Genomic DNA, 20564 nt, shown 5'->3' with positions numbered 1-20564 from the left:
TGCATTACTGTCAAATTGGATGAGCTCTTTCAAAAGGCAGGAAGATATATTTCGAGACCTATGATGGTTCAGGTTGAAATCTGATCATATAAACACTGAAAAGGCCAAGGAAGGAGTGGCCTGGACAGGAGATCTAAAGTCTTCTGACTCATCGTCCATGAAAAGGAGGAAATGAATGTGCAAAACTGAGACTTGTTTAATAAAAGATGGTGATTTCTGCTCTGAAGAGAGATTCTTTCCCAATGACATTGTGCAACTCCTTGTTTATTGTCACAGAAAGTCCAGATCTGAGCTGTTCAATTTACAGGTTAAAAAAAGAGATGGCTTCTCTAGTTGAAACTCCACCTGGCATGGGAAAGTTAAGCTGCAGTCAACCCGGCCAACACGTTATCACCAGTACTAAGATTATGCCTTTGAAACTTTGCTAACAGATCTGATATCGATACCCTTCCATGGCTTGTTGGCTCTACCAGGCAGACAGCAGTAAAAAGGGTAGCTAGGACTCTGAAGAGACAAGAGGTGAATGCTATATGCAGAAAAGCCAGCCAAAGGCCTATGTCCACATAAGCCTTCAAGAAGCATTTAAACGGAACTTAAATGATTTGCAGGCTTCTTACTGGGTTGAATTCCACCTACTGGGATTGACTCTGTTAAGTAAGAAGATGCTGTTTTTACATGGTCACTTTTTTGGCTATATCAGCACTCCATGTATTATTTGCCCTGCATTCAGTTCATCCTTTTAAACCATCTTTACAAACTGTTCAGCAGTTAAAGCTAGTTCTAGCCCTTAGCGTGCATGTTTATGGGAGTAGTGGTACACTTGTTGACAAATCTGTTCTTTATATGAAACAGCCTAATGTATCTCCAGAACTGCTGGGTTCTTCAAAATTACAGCTGAATGCAATTGTGTAACACCGATGAACATTTTCACGGGTTTTGGTTTTTTTCAATCAGCTTGACTCAAAATAATCAGCTCCCAAGGAAGATGTTGGTATATTGATTAAAATAACAACAGAACATGGAGTACATGAAATGAAATCTTGGCACACTGCTCTAAGAAAGCATCATTGGTAAAATATATCCAGTATTTGCTGGGCTCAGTGATGATATTATAGCTTCCCTGAACCCTGTGTGGTTGACATAGCACCAGTGACAAGGGAATATCAGTGTAAATGACAGATTTCTTTTCCTATTAGGCTGTTGCATTTGGGTGTAGCTCACAGGTAAATTGGAATAAATCCAAATTGAATTTGTATTTGATTTTCATGATTTTCTATGTGTTTATTATTTGCATTTGCCTCTGGCAACTATCTAGGGTATTTCCATCATCCAGGGACTGAAATAGTCTTTCCAACTCATTATTTAAGCTACCCATATGGCTTCTTGACTCATTTTTTAAAAAAAGGGCACATGAAACATATAAACACCAACTGCAGACCCTGCATACCTCTCTGACCCCCATTGCCGACCGCTAAATTCCAATGCTGTTGAAAACATAGAGATGTGAAAGCTTTCAATCCTTGAGAGACCTCTCCTAACTGTTTAAACTATACAACAGTACCACAAAGCTTCAGAAAAAAGGACCTTTGACTTCTTATGAATGCCTTTAGCTCCAGCATGTTAAATATATTGATAGTTTTGACAAGTGCATATAGCAGGCAGCATGCTCATTAGACAGTAGCTTCATCTAAGATTTGTTTTGTATACATTTCCTTTGAGCTTCAGTAAGAAGCAATGTTTCAGTGAGGTCTAGGTCAAACCCACTGAATAATGATGTGCAATTGCACTACTAATCAGTTTAGCAAACAGGGCCTAAGTCCATCTCTTTTGAGAAAGACCTTGAGCTGATTTTGTTAAAGGAATGGGAGGCTGTCTGGTTATTCAAAAAGAATTTTCAAAGAGAGCAAGCACAGGGACTAAAACATACACTGTAGCATTTATTTGTATCTCCGTCCTTCCCAATGGACTAAACGGATTTGGAATCAAGCGGACTCAGAACAAATGAAAAATCATCAATGCCTCTGAAGAAAAAAAGTCACGTTAGTCAACAGGTCCATGTGCTCTGCCAGTGATTCCAGCCTGGAAACCCCATGTGTTCCTTTCTGGTACTCCCATCTCTGCAGCTTCCTCTCAGCTGCCCCCTGACTCTGCTATTCCTCTGACAGCCCCCCCAGCACTCTCCTCATTCAAATCACTGCTTCCTTGGTACCCAAAAGAAACGAGTTTAGAATAATCACAACAGACAAGCCAACAACCTTCTAAAATACTTGGATTTCTCAGGGTAGCCTGGTTTCTAACCATGCGTTAGAGACTATTTCAGCTGGTATTGAGCAAAAAGATGGCTTTTATGGTTTGGGACTTAGGATATCTGGGTTTGATACCTGGTTCTGCCACAGACTTCCTCTGTGACATTGGGTAAGTCATTTAAACTCTTTATGCCTCATTTTCCCCATCCATAAAATGGGAATAATAATGCTGCCTTTTCCCCAGCCTTGTCTGTTTGGATTGTAATCTCACTGGGGCACAGCATCTAGCATAATCTCGGTTGTAGCTTTCAGGGGATACCAAAAATCATAAATACTAACAACACACAGATTGGAAGTGCTTGGGGCTGGCTCTGTCTTTTATTACTGTTCAGGTCACAGCCAGGTCCTGTGTTCTCTCCTGGACTAAACAAATTATAAATGATACAAATAAATGAATTTATTAAGATCTTGAGAGGTATGGAGAGAAGCACAGATGTTTCAACAAGGGCTCATTTCTACAAATGTGCTCTGAGTTTGGTTTTCAGTTCTCTTGGTGTCTGCAAACCTCTATTCACATGATGCATCCTGACTCAGAGGATTACTCACTGACCAACACCATGTTCCAATTTGGCCACCAGTGGGTGGGATTCTTCTAAAGCACTTAAGGCAGTTGTCTCCTACTCCTATTAAAAGCCAGTTGAAGTTGATTCACTGACTCCCTTAAGCAGTGTGAAAATCTCACCATAAATCCATATTTAGACACCCAAATAAGTGGCTTGATTTATAGGGCTGGCTGGAAAACAACAATTCTGTTTGTGCAGAAAAGGTTGAGGTTTTTTGAATTTGTTTTTGTTTTCATGTAGAATGAAATTAAGACATTTTAAAATATTTTGCAAGAAAGATGTGCTCCAGGATAGCTAATAGCCTAGTGGTTAGAGTATGCACCTGCGAGGTAGAACTATGGGTCAAGTTCCCATTTGCTTGATTTGGAGCAGGGACTTAAATCTGAGTCTTTCATCTCTCGACTGAGTTCCCTACACACCAAGCTATTGTGGTCTCTCTCTTGGACCAGAAATTCCATCCTGGACCTCAGAAATCTTCTCAGTGAAAATTCTCTTGAAACTGTTAAGTTTCTGGGAAAAGTTTCGGTTTCAACAAAAAAAGTTGAATCAAAAAATTTTCACCCACCTTTGCTGATTTTTCAAAGTCTGAGTTTCCACAGCTCTTAGTAGGGTGAACAAGAAGTCCTAGCAGATTATCCTCCTCCAGTAGGAACTGTAGGTCCTCAGCACTTCTGAAACCCATGTCTAAAGGTATCTAAGTAATAATCTTGTTCTAGGTGAATTAGTTTGGCCATACATATTTGAAAAACTTGGCCGGTGTGCCTTTACAGTGCTATATAAATGATTAGTAATAGCAATACACAATGATGTATAAATGATTAACAATAGCGAAAAGCAGTGCAAAAATTGTGTATAGCGTCAGCAGTTTTAACAAAAGATCGTATGCGATAGGCGGCAATGAGGATGTATGTACCCACTTACACCGTGTCTGAATTTAGTTCACTATATTTAAAGAGAAGCCAGCCAGGAAATTTCTTCATTTTTGTTGTTGTTGTTGAAGTGTTACTGTGATGATCATTCCAGGAAAAGTGATTTCATGACCAGCAAAATACGAAACGGCTCATTTTAGTAGACTTAAAAACAAACTGACTCCAAACATGCTCTAACACCTGTTCCAACGGTTAATAAATGCCAAATAAGTAAAGTCACGATTTGGAAATGGTGGATTTTAGGTAGAAAACCACAAGCAATAATTTAAGCACCTATAATGCCAACATGGGAGAAATGTCACTCATTCTCTTCCTTCTGAATCTTATGCCCAGATAAAATATTGGACCACTGGTCCAAAATAAGAACATTCAATCCACTACTGTTTTGTTGATCACTTGACATTAGCCAGGACATCGATTTCAGAGAGAAAGAACAAGGCCATTTCTTTTCTTCTAGGCCCATGGTAATGGAGTTTTATATGATATTAGATTTAGGACCCAGCCATCTCTCTCTTTTTCCTGTCCTATTTAATCGTAGTCTCCTGTTACAGGAAACTAAGTTCATCTGTCAGATCTCATAAGCCTGCTGTTGTGTCACTGCTGCAAAAACATGACTTATTTAGTACCAAGTCTGCAAAGATGAAGAAAGACGTGTGACTATGTGGGGCAGCTTAATTGGCTGGTGTTGCATAAAATAATTGCCTAGGTCAGGGTTGCAGTGCTGCTGCTGTCATTTCTAAATATTTAACTACACAAGTCTTACCCACATCCACTTAAATCAACCTGTCGACTTCACGCATCTATACAATGCAGCCCACAGATGTTTAGTATTGCCTGGCGGAAATAGAAGCTTTCCAGGTGCAATGCAGTAGCTGCAAAGGGAAAGGAGGAGAGCAGCAAAACAGTGAAATAGCTGCTGTAAGTAACTAAGTTTATTCTTTAACTTTGTTTATTTGCTATTTCATGAAAGGGACTGGCTGGTGCAGGAACCTGTAATAGGATACTGTGTTTTTCACAGCTAGGTCACCCATTCATATCTAGTCCAACCGTTATTTCCACCTTGTGACTGTTCACTGGAGTGAGATGTATTAGTGGACAGAAGTCAGTCCTTCTTGGACAGATGACTGCAGCTGGTACTAACTGGCATTCTATTTGGTAGAAACCAAAAACTTGAATAGGCCTGGAGAATAAATGGTCCCCTGTCCTTTGAAGGTGGTCTCATCCGGTCAGGATATAGATGCATCAGCTGGGCATTTAACTGCTGTTCCCCGTGTTCTGCCAGAATCCTTTCTAGGGGCCTGATCCAAAGTGGATTCACTTTGACATCAGTGCCCTAGAGACTGCAGTTTTCTTCATGGACAAATGGCCTTTTTTAATGACTTTTTTCATTTAAAAAAATTGTCAACATTTTTCTAAACAAAAAATGCCTTTTTTTCATCCACAGTGTTACCAAAGCATGTTAGAAATGTTTTTGATCGGTATATTTAAAAAGTTCTATAACTGATTTGATAATGTTTGCAATATTTAAAAGCAAAAAGAAGCAATTTGAACCTTTGAAACAACCCCAGATCAACCCATTTCAAATGCTTTGAAATGAAAACAACTTTCAGGAATCAACATTTTTTTGTAGAAATAGGTTTGCATGTCTTTGACCACTAGAAATAGCTGTTCCTCTGGATTTACCTGTTCATTGTCATTGTAAGGCATATGAAGAGAGGAGAAGATTTTAAATAAATAAATACCATATCCCTCTATGAAAGATAATACCCTCCTGAGCATCAGTAATAGATTAGAGAGGAGAAAAACAGATGTTCTACCCGCCAGTTCCAATTATCATGTCAAGTTTCGTCAGAGCATTCAGATTACAATCTAGCCTGTTCAAACATCACAAATGGCAAATAAATGTAATTTGAGGTTTCGCTCTGCATAACCCTTGTTTTCCTTTTATTGAAAACAAAAATCAAAAGGAAATTATGTCACAGAAGCTGCTGGGGCCCGTCGTCTGCTTGCTTCCTGTTCAGTGACCCCACAGGTGTGTTCATTCCATGCAAGCTCGGCCATTGAATGAATGCTGCAGCACAGCCGTAAATGTTGTGTAGTTGGTTACAGATGTCTTCTCTTTGATTCCAGGGTACGCCTGGCAAACCAGGTCCAAGGGGGCAACGAGGTCCAACGGTAATCATGCATTTTTTCTAACAATACCTTCGAAAGGCATGTTTCTAAGATTATACATGTGGGTGGAAGAATTAGGTAGGTGCCGTGATCCTAGTGAAAACCATTAGGAGTTAGGCACTTTCGTGTCTAGAAATCTCCCCATAGTGGAAGACTCAAACCAAAACCCTAGATCTCACTCCTGCAACTGGGGGTGTTAGAAATATAGATCTAGCTCTGAATTTTGCAGACTGTTTCCTGTCCATATGAAAGGCCAACCAGAACCAAACCCTTAGATTTTAGGAAAGTTTGAAACCCAGGTATCCAAATGTGGCTCATCTCCACTTAAAAATATAAAACATACACTGACACCAGGTCCTGAACTGATGTAAATCAATGGGTGAAATCCTGGCCCTATGGAAGTCAGTGGGAGTTTTGCCATTTACTTCAATGGAGCCAAGCTTTCATCCAGTGTCTTCAGTGGACCTGTGTTGATTGCATCTGCTGAGGCTATGAATCAGCTTAATTCCCTCTTTGATTTTTCTACAGTGTCTGTCAAATGGAGACGGGCCTGAACTGGAATATTTTTAGCCTAATTCCTCTCTTTTTCCTTTCCCTCATCTCCCGTCAACATTGATGGTTCAGGTAGAATGGAACCCAGATCCAAACCATTACAGAGATGTATGTAACTGAAACCTTCTGACCTGAACCCTGCATGTTTTACCCATTGTGAGCCATTTCATTGAAGTCTCTAGAACTATTCCTGTGAATAAAGTGAGCAGGGTTTGGCTCTTTAGATGATTTTGATGGTTTGGGGGTAGTGGAACCTAGAGCCTGACGTTTGCTTTGGTAAATTGACTACTGAGATTTTACCAAAGCCAAACCTGGTTTCCTTGGCCCATGCTAAGGTTTCTCTCTAGCAAAATATTTGAACTCATGAGTCATCCCATTGACTTCAGTGGGACTAGTCATGGGCTTAATGTTACTCATGTGCTTAAGAGCTCTGCTAGGTCAGGGCCTGAGAATCAGACTAGCGTTTGTGCAGCAGGAAGTGCTGGAACATTTGATGACTTGTTCATTTGTGTCTTTTTAAGGGTCCACGTGGTGAAAGAGGTCCGAGGGGCAGCACTGGAAAGCCTGGCCCTAAGGTAAGTTTTAGGAGCCTTTGAGTGTGGTTGAAAATATCATTGTGTTTTAAGGAATAGCTGTGTGTAAAATCCCTGGTCCCGTACTGTCCATATTCCTTTCCTCCTGAGAAAATGTTCCACTATGAAAGGCTGGAGTAACTAACAATCATTACCCAACCAAATATCTCCTGGTTAGAGACTATGAGACAGTTATCCTGGGTTCTATTCCCAGCATTGCTGCCGACCCCAAAACATGACGTTGGGCAAGTCACGTAAACTGCCTTCATTTGTCCATGTCTAAATGGAATAATAATACTCACCTGCCTCACAGATTTATAGGAAGACTTAATTAATTTGTGTTATTAACTCATGATGAAATTATTTGAGAGAAGGCTAAATAGAAGTGCTATGTAGTGTTATTACTTAATGCTTCTTTACATAATAATCAGAATTTGTCTAGGCACGTCGTTATTCCCTGATAAAAGTTCTTAAACAACACACCAGGATCCTTATTTTGCAGTTTTGAGGTGGGCATGACACTCCCTAACAACAAAATCAGGCTTCAGATTGTTAGTCCAGACCCCAGACTTCAGCTGGTCTTAAACTCTTTGACTCCTTACCCGACATACGACTGTAAAATGGGTGTAAGATATCTTGATAGTTACGAACTCCTGAAAATGTGCCTGGCTCACATTGTGGTGGGAGAAGAGGGTGTGCCTTTTGTGCATAAACTCAGTTCCTTCATGGGCTTTTATTCCCTGACGGTGAGATTCACCCCCGTGCTGAGGACCAGCCCAAATCCCACTTAGTTCTTTCTGTGAGGACTTAAGCAGAACTTCAGGTGATACATAGACCTTTTATTGGTCGCTCTGCAAAGGAGCAGATTTCACCATAGGGTAACAGGAACTGATTCAGATGACCACAACTGTAGAATTCTTTAAATAAAACAGCACTGTTTATGAAGATTGATGGTTTCCAATTGGCTGGCATATGCAATAGGCATTGTTCTGTAAGCCAACCAGGAGTCAGAGGGTCAATTACACCGCGGGCAAGCCACTCTGCTGTGTCAGAATCCGCTAGATAAACTGATTAAGTCAATATCAATCGCTTGGCATAATGGCAATAAAGCCTTTGTAATGAAACATTGTTGCAGCAGCACTGGCTGCTTTAAAAATAAATGTCTCGGCTTTGTGTCAACATTAATTTTTGATAAGTACTTTGGCTTTGCCGCAGCATTTATCTCACAGAATGAGACTATTATCTGGTAGAAATCTCCTAAGCCCACTGACATTATCTATTATATATTTGTATTCAGCAATGTAAGGGTTCAGAGGGGGCCAGCCCGGAGGGGAGGTGAATCAGTCTGTTGCTCATTTGTCATAGGCCATTGTTTCCAATACAGTATTATTAATAAAGAGGCGAGGAGGATCAGGGACAGAAGCTGAGTGATGGCCCTATTTCGCCTGGTGCCATTTAGGATCTTTGTGTGAAGTGGCTGAAATGATTGTTAATACCGTGTTTTATTTATTCTTAAAAGGGCAACTCTGGTGGTGATGGGCCCCCTGGTCCTCCTGGCGAGAGGGTAAGATAATCTAGATGTCGCTACAGCAGAAACAATTGAAATGGGTGTTCCTTTGGCAAAGATGAAAAAGCATGCCTAGAACAGGCCATCTTTAACCACAAAACTGATCTTGAGTCCTGCCAGTACCTACCTGAAACTGGGATCTGTGGACAGCTCACCAAAAGTCATTCAAAAATGTGAACTTCTGGTTAAAAATAAGGAATGAAATTCACCCTTGTGCAGGCAGCCAGCACAAATTCTAGGTACCACTTAAATCCCATGTATCCCTTCAAGACAGGGCTGAAGTGAGACTTCAGTGGTGTATAATCAAGGTGCCAGACTCTGTAGGGACAAAGGTCACCCACGGTGAAAAGGAGGAAGAGCTATCCACATTCGTCCATTAACCAAGCTGAGTGCTAGTTCTCTGGAGACATGGCACCTCTAGAATTCCTGTGTCCCTTTTCCAGGTGATGACTACAATGTATAGCTTGGGAACAGTCCAAACAATAGGAGAGTCTTGTTTTTTTCCTTTGTTTCTATGTTTCTGCCTGTACATTGTCTATTTGCCAAGGGCAAAGACAAAATTACATTCATCTTCCTCACATAAAACAATGTCTGTGTTCTTTAGTTACACACCCCTGCATTTGACATTGTGTGTAAGTGAGCGGGGTGGGGAAGGAATTGTTGATGACCAGAAAAAAAAAGCAAGAGCCAAACTGAAACCTGTAAACATGCTGAATTACCGGAGCTTAGAAAATATCTGTACTCCCCAGTTAAACTGTTGCAGAGGGAAATGCCCCTAAAGTCAGAAGATCAATTTGTTTTAGTAAGTCTTTTCATAACATATTTGAGATACAGATTTTAATAACTCCTATCTACCTTCCACATCAATCCTGGTGGGAAAAAATCTCATTGCAGAAATGGGGGGAGGTGATCAATAGGTCTAAAGACCCACTTATCATTTACAGCCCCTTTTCCAGTTAGACCAAAGGCTCTGGTACTTTTGGCCAGAGGTATTTATCATTTATGCACTCCCTTTAAGGGTCAAGTTTACTCAGTTTCTGCAGGCAAGTTACCGATACCTCTTTGGTAGCAGGGCTAGTGCTACATGTCCCTTGTCAGTTTGCTTTCCAAACTCCTGAGCTAGTTCACAATAAAATGTGTGTTACGTCTAATGCACTTTTACTGGATTGTTTTGCATCCCAGGGACCGCCAGGACCTCAAGGACCAACTGGATTTCCTGGACCAAAAGGCCCCCCTGTAAGTAACACCCTTCCAGAATGAGCAAAGAAATATGCTGGGTGTTTTCCATCCAGCTGCTATCACCTTCACCAATTCAGTCTTAGCTTCTTCACTGACAATTGGTTACATACCCAACAAAAGGCATTCGAGAGGCACGTGTGTTAATAGTGCAATGGCTCAGGATTTTAACTAACCAAACAAAATGCTGCTAGTAATATAGAATCCACTCCCTAAGGACTCAATAACGTTTATAAACCATCAGCCCTCTCTTTGCTTCACCTTTACACCTACAACAGCAGTGTGCCCAGAGAAGCTCTTTTGGGGATTCCTTGCCTCTGGTGGAGTCAGGACTATTCTCCACCTTTTGATCTAAAGGAAGACTTTCCATTGGTTTCACCATCTTTGGAGGGTCTGTGAAAAAGGGCCAGCTCTTGCAAGGCTCTGAATGAGCCCAAATCCCTCTGAAACAAATGGGAGTTGAGGATACTCAGCATTTTGGAGGACTGGGTCCAAACACATGAGCAAATCTAATTCCATCCGGCAGAGAGCATTGGTACTGCTATGCACACACCAACCAGTATGGTACAATTTAATGAGGTACTATTGGAAACCTGTTCAAATTCCTTGTCATTCTTCTTTCTTCTTTAGGGTCCACCAGGGAAGGATGGATTGCCCGGTCACCCTGGACAGAGAGGTGAAACTGTAAGTAGCTGGAAACCTTGGATAGATCATTAGTCCTGAGTCTGTCTTGCTGGTTGGTTCATCTAAACCCTTCTGTGTAGCTGAGGAGATGTTGCCACATGTTTTATTCCAACGGTTTGTGTTTCTTCAACTACATGGGAAGATCTATGGGAATCACCACCTTTTTGAGCAGGACTGATCAGTCTAATGATGATTTGCCACCCATTCTGCTTCTCTCTCTCTTTTTCTCCCTCCCTTCCCCCCATCACCCTATGTCATGCATAGGGAAGACACCAGCAAACAGATACATTGAGAGCAATCCTTCAGCTCTTACACTTCTATAACTTGCACTTAAATCAATGGAGAATTTGCAGGTGTAAGAGCTGCAGGATCAGGTAAGTGGGTATTGACTTCTGATTAGGACATTTCAACTTCCACTCTACAGTGGTAAAAGTTTGCTGAGGTCATCTTTGCATCAACAGAATAACACAAGTAAGAAGGTATCATATTGTTGGCACTTGCTTTTATAGTATAGGAAAATGGAGAAAAAGAAGCAAAGTCATACCAGTTGGTTTCCATGCAGTCCCAATGGTCATACTCTGTCTGTAACTCCAATGATCTACACTTCTGATCTTGCCTTTGCCACTTAAGAGGAGAACGATAGTCTATTTCTTTGGACAGCTCTTTGCTGGACTTTTATGGAAACTGTCCATGTTCTTTCTCTCTCTCTCTCTCTCTCATTACTTTCCAAATTTTAAAATGTCTGTGCGCTGATTACATTGTAAAGCTATTCGAGGTCTGTGATATCACATGTTTTAATTTGAATAGGATTCATCCTTTTCATCAGAGGAACATATTTAACACTGTAGTTACTTAGGTCAATGGTTAGTTTTCTCAGCACTTCTATCTGTTCTTCCACCTAGAACGCCGAGAATAAATTCTACTTTTCCTTCTTAGAACATCACACTCCCAGCATGAAGAACTATTGCACAGCAATAGGGAATTCCAGTGCAGTTTTGGTGTGTGCATATCTGGAGGAAGGCTAGTCGTGGCCAAAGTTATTGGCTGTTTTGTTTGCTCATTTTCATCAGGAAGGTGAAATCTTGACATCATTGAAGTCAGTGGGAATTTGGGAACTCAATAAGTCGTCTATGTTTTCTGTACATGCCCGTGTATGCAGCACACTCACATTTACCGGCTTTAGCAGACTAGTAAGAATAGCATCCCCACTGATGCTGCCCTTTATCTAAAGCAACTCAGGGGGACCAGGCAATGTTTTGCCCAAGCCCTCAAGATAACCATATGCTAAATGTGGCTGTGACTCAAGGAGTGGCTCCTGGCTGTCTAGTTACCCTGTTGTGTATTCTCTCTCTTTATATGCATACCGCTTTATCAATTTTAAAGGATTTTATTGTGCAGATGTAAGCATTGTTTCTCACCAAAGGAGAATGATGAGGCATGATGAAGGTATGACAATATGGCTCTGTTTTCTTTGTCCTTTGGGAAAGTTTGCATAAAGGATGTTCTGCAGCAAAAATGTATATTCTTCCAATGTAAATCTTTGGATGCAGTGATTCATAACTTTCTGTTTTGCCTCTTTTGGGTGTCTTGCTTCAGCTGGTGGTGATCTAACTCATTTGCTACTGTTATAATTATGCTTCAATCAGCATTGCATGCTGCATGCTAGCAAATAGATGGCCGTTTGTTTGATATTTCATTTACAGGAAAAATATAACCTCTCTACTGAGCTTTGCATTTTTCGTCACTGCCCTTCCTGGCAGATAAGCTTTAAAAAGGCTTTGCATATTATGCATTTTTCCCCTGACTTATCACAGAAAAGTTTAATTAATTTGCCTGGCATTTGGATAAGCACGGCAATGCAAATACAGTGACGTGCAACGCTGTACATTTATGTACAATCATGAAGAGTGGCTTTGTAGTGACACACATGGTACTTTAGATCAGTAAAGCTATATTCTCAGAATAACGTAAAGGTGAACTGAAAGGTTTTGACTTGCTGAGGTCGAAAGGTGGCATTTAGTTTCTCTGACATCATCAATAATTCCAGGAGGGACTCCTGAATTCAAGTACGCCGCAGTCTTTATTCTGCTTGTGTCCATGTCATCAGCTGTTGTAGAAAAAATCAACAGAGCATCACACTCCACGCTTGGCATGTAAATGAAGGAACAATTGGCTTTCAAATAGTTTGTTCAAAACCTTGTTTATCTGTAGTTTTCTTCATTTATTCTGCTGATGATTTGCCAATACTAGGCAATTGCTTTCAGAACAAACATTTCAATTCACCTTTGACTGGAACAAGCCCTTCAGGTTTAATGTTTGTTGTATATTCTGCTAGGGGATCAAACATACAAGTCACGCAAGGACCAGTCTGCAGAAGTAACCTCCAATGTTGTGCCTTCGGTTGTACAAGCACAAATACTTGCAGGCCCATGTTTTATAACTCATACACCATCTCTTGCTGCCTTTCAATATGTACCGTACGCTAAATGGGCAAATACAGTGCTTGAATTCACAAAGCTTGAATTCTCAGGATTAATGCACCTGACCAAATCAATATTATTAAACTCATTCAGATATCTTTTTTTCATTGTTGCTCTGCTTCCTTATGAGAAAGGGATGGGAAGTAGGAGGAGACGAACAGAAAAACAGATGAAATAATGGTTCCAAACTGGTAGCTGGGCTGGAGCACTCTATACCTGCATGCAAGAGATCCCAGTTAGGGTCCATATTCCACTTCCCTTTCAGTCCAGCATGCATTAGGATGCTGAAGCATCTTTGGATACTTGCTCATGATGTCAGGTTTAAAATTTGAGGTGTATAAAATGGAGAGAATCATAAGGATCCTTGTTCGAGTTTCAGACAGGGTTGGAGAAAACCCTTCTTCCTCCTTCTCCTCCAGAAAAAAAGGAAAGATGGCTGAAATATTTTGCATTTTCCAAATTTGGTGATATTTATTTTTTGTGGAAAATGCTTACCATTTTCCCATAACTGCACCACTCATTCTGTGATCTGCAAGCATCTGGAGTTGTGCTCAGTACCTTTTTAGCATGTCAGAGTAGAGTTGGTTTAAAACAGGAGGTCTCAGACTTTTGTACTGGTGACCCTTTCACAGAGCAAGCCTCTGAGTGTGACACCCCCCCCTTATACATTAAAAACACCTTTTTATATATTTAACACCATTATAAATGCTGGAGGCAAAGCAGGGTTTGGGGTAGAGCCTGACAGCTCACAACCCCCCATGTAATAACCTCATGACCCCCTGAGGGGTCCCAACCCCTAGTCTGAGAGCCCCTGGTTTAAAACATGTTTATCCATCTTCTGTGGCAGAAGGAAGCTCCATCTAAGATCCTTAAAAATAATGTGGATTAATCACAAATGCAGGCTACAGAATAAATATCAGTAGTGCATCCTCTGAAGAATTATCGAGGTACCTTGTGACCTAGGAAATCTCAGAAACCGTCTTGATGGCTACAGTACATGGACCGTAGTTGCTCCTGAAATAATAACTTAACTAATTTGTTCCTAGTGTAAATAACTCGCGTTGAGGTCAGTGGAGTTATTTGTATCATATACTCTGTCCTGTGTCAATAGAAGTTACTTGCACCCACATGCAACACATGACATTGTGGATTAGGAATTTTTTAAAGCATGCTTCAGAGCTGAGATGTATTAATTTTGCTGAACAAGGGCCTTAAAAGTTTGTGAATTTGGTTCTGCTCACCTGTAGAGCCCACAAGAGACTAAGTGCCCAAGAATACCTCTGCATCAATGAAAGGAGAGAAGAATGTTTTCGCAACTTTTCAAGGGGCTGCATTTAACAGCTTCAGCTGGAAGCTGCCAAGATTTCCAAATATAATTTCAGAAAGACACAAAGAGAAATGTGTTTATGGTTTGTTTGTAACAAATGTTGATTAAAAAAAGTAAATAGCATTTGGAAACTCAAACACCACATCCTTGTGCTACTCCGTTAGAACCAGGAAGTGAAACTGACTGTATGCAGAAAGTGAAAGGCAGCAGTCCAGTCTCAAAGCTGGGACTGAGTGAAGCACAAAACAGAAACCAATAGTATAAGCAATAGGAATAAAGAGAATTAGATTTTTAAAATTCCTTCAACTTTAATAATCTCACGTGTTATTACTAAGACCAACAAAGATTTCTCTTTTAGTATCTCCTCCAGGTTCACAGATTCTGGGAAAAGTGTTTTACAAATATATATGTCAGGCCAGATCCTCAGATGGGGTAAATCAGCGTAGTGCCATTGAAATAATAAAGCTCTGCTGATTTATGCCCACTGAGGGTCTGCCCTGTATATTATAAACAACTAGTTCCTTTACTGAGCGTTTCCCCTAGAAATCACAGCCATAGTTGAAAGGGTTTGATAATCTCTTTTTTTTCTTGTTTTGCCCCTGTGAATAAATAGAAAGATATTTCCCATCTCCTGTTTGATTTCCTCCTTTTATTGTCTTTGGGGATTTCCATTCTTTTACAGTCGATAGTAAGTTTTATCAGAGCATGCTGAGCTTGATACTCTCAAGTAGCATGCTGAGATTCTTGTATTACTATATCTTGTGGCTAATCATGATTCATTTTTCTTTTTAAAACAGGGTTTCCAAGGCAAGACAGGTCCTCCAGGCCCTCCAGGTGTTGTTGGCCCACAGGTAAGAAATGGATGCAGCATTCACAGCAGTCCTGCCCTGCTCACACCTGTTGACAAACCACATCAGACTATAGACATTCACGTTTATCTTAGCTAATGGGACAATGAATAGAACATACAGACCAGAGGCTGGGATTTTCAAAGTGGGGCTATGGAACAGCGATAGGTATTTGGCATCTTTATGTTCCTGGTCAGAGATGGTAGTAAACACCCAAACCTCTCTTTTTTTCATTGTGTGTTAAATTTAACTCTGAAGTTTTCACTCACCAGCCCAATCTGTCAAGGCATTAGGGATCTCCCAGGATAGAACTTTTAGGGGAAACGTTCCTCGAAGTCCTGGGAAGTCATCATGCTCTCATTCTGCTCAGTGAAGTGACTAAAAATTTGCTTCTGTATAACTGAAAGTAAAAGTCCAGGCTCTGATTTTCCTAATGCTGGTGTAAATCAGGTAATGCCTATGAAATTAGTGGAATTACACTGGCTTAAAAATTGGTGTAAGATCACAATTAGGCCTGAAATTTGGCCCATTTGGCATCCTGCCTCCGGTTATAGTAGTCTGTATTGTAAGATATTAAGTAACCAAAGCTTTAAAAGCAATATTGAATGGCTACACAAAATATGGCCACATTGGTACATTTCATGGCAATGCAACATTTCCGTTAAATGTCATCATAAGGAAATGCATCACTATTTAATGTATTCTTAAAACACTGCTAGAGTCTACAAAACCCTTTCAGCCCCAGTGAAGTCAGTGTGGCTACCTACTTGAATAAGTATGTGCTGGATCAGTCTCTATAATATCTTTTTTATTGCTAAGGTTTTAGAATGAATGGAGATTGATTGATTATATACGAATTCTCCTTGCTTTGATTACATGGGAAGGTGTTCACTGTTTAATTACATAGTAATTAACATGTCTGCTCAGATTAATGGCAAAGTTCAATATTAAAGGGCAAATATATGATTATTTCCATCTTCTGAAACACAAATTTGATTGTGTGGCAATTGCATTTGGATCTACTAAGTATAATTAGCATAATATGCAGGACTGTGGCATCACTGTTTATCATTCAACCTACAGTAAATGTCACCCTGCACTTTATCAAGACACACAGAATCCCCTTACAATTACATGGTAAAATTCAAAGTAAATACATGATTCTATGTGAATTATATGTTATCAAACACCATCATTAAAAGATTAATTACCACCAAGTAACATTTTTCTTCATATCAGAATCTACCTTACGACAGAAATTCCAGCATAATTCCTGTGTTGTGTTCTATTCTATTTCTGTTGTTATACCATGCTCAGCACCATTAGTCCCCATGTATAGTACTTAGGTGATCCATAATTATCTCATGTAGTCATAAAGTTAATCAATTATTTATGCCCAGTACAAGAAAGACATGGCAGGTTATAGTGCACTTTGGAAACTTTCCAATAAAACCTTAAGCATAATAATAATGTTGCAATTTATACAGCTACTTTCATTTTGAAGGATCCTACCACACCTAACAAACTGAAATACAAACTGTATAGAGATGCAGTTTTATCCTACACTGGAATGAAGTCCTTCCCGAAGTAAAACCGACTGTCTTATTAACAGTGCACAGTGACGCTGTTAAGAAAACGCTATAGACAGTTGAAACTTCAAGGGGAAATTAGATAGAATGAACGAAATTGCCTTTTTTGGATAACAATGCAAAACAAGTATGTAACTGAAAATAAGACAAATGGTAGCTGTCCATTGTGGTCAATAAAAATACTACAACTGAGGAAAACCAAGCAGGAGCTATCTGAGCCTTCCTGATGTTTCATTTCTAAAGTTGATGCTTGAGTAATAAGACATTGATGTGGTGTGGCTCCTCTGACCTAGTTTAGGTGATCTCTACGAGGAATGCTCCATGCATTTGATATGATGGTTTTCAGTTTTGGGTGGTAAAGGTGGCCTGAATGAACATGGTGACCTTTCAGTGCACTTGTTGTTTCAGTCTTACAGGCCCGGGTAATGGAAATGCTGCCTTAGTGAATTAAAAGTGGCAGCTGTGGTGGGAGAACAAAAGACGCACACTACAAACGACAAACTTCATCTGATTGTGTTTACTGAAGAACTCCAAGGGAATTAGCTTTCCATTTACATTGCCTTCCCAAAGATTGCACTAGTCTCCCCCAAAAGCATCGCTGGCAGAAGAAAAAGAGAGTCTGAAATGGGGTCCACATTTTTTACAGAGATAAGCCGTGCTTGGGCACCCGCATCTGCAGCTTTTCAGTCATCAGTGAGGGTTGCCAGATTTAACTAGGGCTGTCCTAAGAGTCACTGGCGTTGCTGGAGACTGGCCTCACTCACAGTGCCAGCGAGCTTGATAGCATGCTCAGTCCTAGCACCTCTGGGGGTGGGTATTAGCAGGAAAGGGCTGCCCATTAAAGGAGATGGATGGGTACAGTTGTGAATGGCATTCTCTGTTCTACAGACTTTTCTCATTCTTTGTCTCTCTAGTATTGAACTCTTCCCTCAGTATCTCTTGGTCTTTTCTTAGGGTCCTACTGGAGAGACGGGTCCAATGGGTGAGCGTGGGCATCCAGGTCCACCGGGTCCACCAGGTGAGCAGGGTCTACCTGGCCTGGCTGGAAAGGAAGGAACCAAGGTACATTGTTGGTCCATTTGATCTGACTTCATATTCATTCAGAGCTCAGATTTGCATTGGAGCATAATGTTCAGGCAACAGCGATGGAGGAGAGGACCAGTTCTGGTTAGAATCAGGCTCATTCATTCTGTTTGAGTAATGAATGACCCCTGGGGGTCTGACTGGATAACACTGAGAGGTGAATTTTCAGAAGTACTGTCATACATGTCTAGCAACTTGGCTGCAGGTGCAGACTAGATCCTGAGAGCTGAACTGACTGAGATTTGCATTACAGTGCTCTTTGGCACGAGCTGATCTGAGATCATCCCTCTTTGTGAGCAAACTCTATAGGGTGACATTTCTATTTTTATGAAGTTGGGATGGGCCCAAGCCAGAAACCCCAAACTGTACCACCTGTCCCTCACCTCCAAATTTTGTGGCTGGACATGAACCTAGGTCAGAATTTCACTATGAACACCTCTCTTGAGAACGAGCTAAACCAGAACTAGGGACCTGAACATACCCTGAACTTTAGGAGCACAGACCTTCAAAATACAGATCCTGCGTCCAAACCTGGATCTGAACTCTGCAGCTCCATCCCTGTCAGTGGCGTCTGTAGACAGTTACTAGGTGCTTCAGCTATTCATGTTTAACAAGAGGCCAGTATGACATGATGCTGTTTAGTTGATCCTGTAGCCAGGGAAAAAGTAGATAGATCCTAGGCTGGATGGATGAAGAGATCAGCTTCAGAGCAGAAGCTTAGTGTTTCAAATCCTCACAAGAGTTTGTATATCATTACACCCTGGCCAAAGGAGCCAGGCCCTTACTGATTCTAAACTTCTAACCTTTCCCATTACAGGGTGACCCGGGACCTGCTGGCCTTCCAGGAAAAGATGGCCCCCCTGGCTTACGGGGCTTCCCCGGTGAAAGAGGACTCCCTGGCCCAGTTGTAAGTAAAAGCTCCTCTCGTCCTTCCCACTGGAGTGATGCAATACAGAGTGTTATGTGGTGCAATATACAGTACATCATATTTTCCAATGAATGACACTGTTTCTTCTCTCTTCTTGGTTGCAGGGAGCTCTTGGGCTGAAAGGCAATGAAGGTCCCCCTGGTCCACCAGGCCCAGCAGTAAGTATTGGCTCTCCATCCTTTATTGGCACTACCTAATACATTACAGGCCTAATAAGTAACTACTGAGGCCTAATCACTGTTTACAAGTAGTTACCCATTTTCCCTTTTGGTGTTAACTAATCAGTATTTGAGTATCACTTTATTTTAGGAGACGCATGTAAAATGGTTCGGTCACTGTCCTGTAACTCTGTTGACGATACATGGTGTGCTGAGGGGATGAGATGGCTCAGGGCATTGGCAACCTAGAGAATGAGCCTTTAGTTCTTCGAGTGCTTGCTCATGTCCATTCCACATTAGGTGTGTGTGCTCGCCACATGCACCGGTGCCAGAAGTTTTTCTCTCAGCAGTATCCATAGGGGAGCAGCTCTGGTGCCCTCTGGAGTGGCACCTGCATGGCGCGGTATAAGAGGCACTGCCAGCTCTCCCCACCCTCAGTTCCTTCTTGCCACCAGTGGTGATGCATGGAACGTTTGCTGCTCTTACTAGCATTGCTTAGGTTCGTTCGTACGAACTAGAGTTCTTGTAAAGTTAGTGTACATAGTGACAAAGAGTCCTGTGGCATCTTGTAGACTAACAGATGTATTGGAGCATGAGCTTTCTCCAGTACATCTGTTAGTCTAGAAGGTGCCACACGACTCTTAGTCTGGATCTGTAAAAAGCGACAAACACAGCTACCCTTCTGATACTGAGTGTGCATAGTTAGTAGTTGAGGTAGATAGCCCTTAGCAGTAGTTGGAGTTTTATTAGTCCCATCAAGGACTTAGCCGGGGACGGGGCATGTCCCAGTCCCCAGGCTTTAAGCCCTGCGATTGCGGCAAATGGCCCATGCCCGTGAGCGATCTGCTTAGTAGCTGTCTCTGGTGCCTCAGCGAAGGGCACCTAAGTGATACGTGTCGAATCTGCAATTCCTTTAAACCTAGGGCCAAGAAAGAGTGTGAGATCAGACTCAAAGTGCTCCTAATAGAGTCCGGCTCACTCTGGCCCTGGAGGAAAGGTACTACTTGGCACCCAGCACCATGGCATCGGTGCTTAGTGCCCCGCTGGTGTCAGGCCGGCACCGATCCCCAGCCAAGAAGTCAAAGAAGACTGGTAGGGGACAGTGCCCTACTCCCTGCAAGGGGAAGGATAGGGCTGAGGGCAAGCTAAGACCTGCGCCAGGTGGCTCATCTCCCTGGTCAGGAAGTCGGGCCTCAGCTTATGTCGAGTGATGCAGCCCACCCCATTCCTTGCCTGGAAGCCCGGACACAGAGACAGGCCTTCATCAGTGTTGCCAGTGTAGACTAGCCCTTAGTCACCAGCTTGAAGCCCACCCAGGTTTTTGCCCACTGAAAACTGTCCCAGCTGAGATTCTCTGTTCAGAGCAGCCCTTCCAGAAGAGAATATTCATCATTAAACCCTTATTGCTCTGCTACATTAGCAGTAAAATGGCTTGTGCACTCGTTCCAAGCTCTGATCGTGTTTATCCAGCAACTGAGCTCCAGTGCCATCCATTGAAGAACCCAGCCATTCCAGTGATTTTAATTAAAATAAAAATAGTCAGGATCCCTCGAGCGTATAGTGCAGGATT

At 41.5% G+C, this 20564-nt stretch overlaps 1 protein-coding gene across 2 annotated transcripts in view; it reads left to right on the top strand.

Moving 5' to 3' along the window:
* The window catches only part of COL5A1 (collagen type V alpha 1 chain), a 245575-nt gene that overhangs the window by 189880 nt on the left and 35131 nt on the right, over nt 1-20564 (top strand). For both annotated transcript variants that reach the window (XM_050926980.1, XM_050926979.1), the window contains exons 33-41: nt 5929-5973; nt 7044-7097; nt 8614-8658; nt 9844-9897; nt 10528-10581; nt 15186-15239; nt 17780-17887; nt 18726-18815; nt 18941-18994. In XM_050926980.1, the coding sequence (XP_050782937.1) occupies nt 5929-5973; nt 7044-7097; nt 8614-8658; nt 9844-9897; nt 10528-10581; nt 15186-15239; nt 17780-17887; nt 18726-18815; nt 18941-18994 (558 nt within the window). The remainder of the gene's footprint in view (nt 1-5928; nt 5974-7043; nt 7098-8613; nt 8659-9843; nt 9898-10527; nt 10582-15185; nt 15240-17779; nt 17888-18725; nt 18816-18940; nt 18995-20564) is intronic.

This window comes from Gopherus flavomarginatus, chromosome 17, assembly GCF_025201925.1.
Source record: "Gopherus flavomarginatus isolate rGopFla2 chromosome 17, rGopFla2.mat.asm, whole genome shotgun sequence".
In the NCBI taxonomy this organism is placed as follows: Eukaryota; Metazoa; Chordata; order Testudines; family Testudinidae; genus Gopherus; species Gopherus flavomarginatus.
Note: the sequence above shows the minus strand (reverse complement) of the source record. Positions and strands in the feature narration are given on the sequence as shown.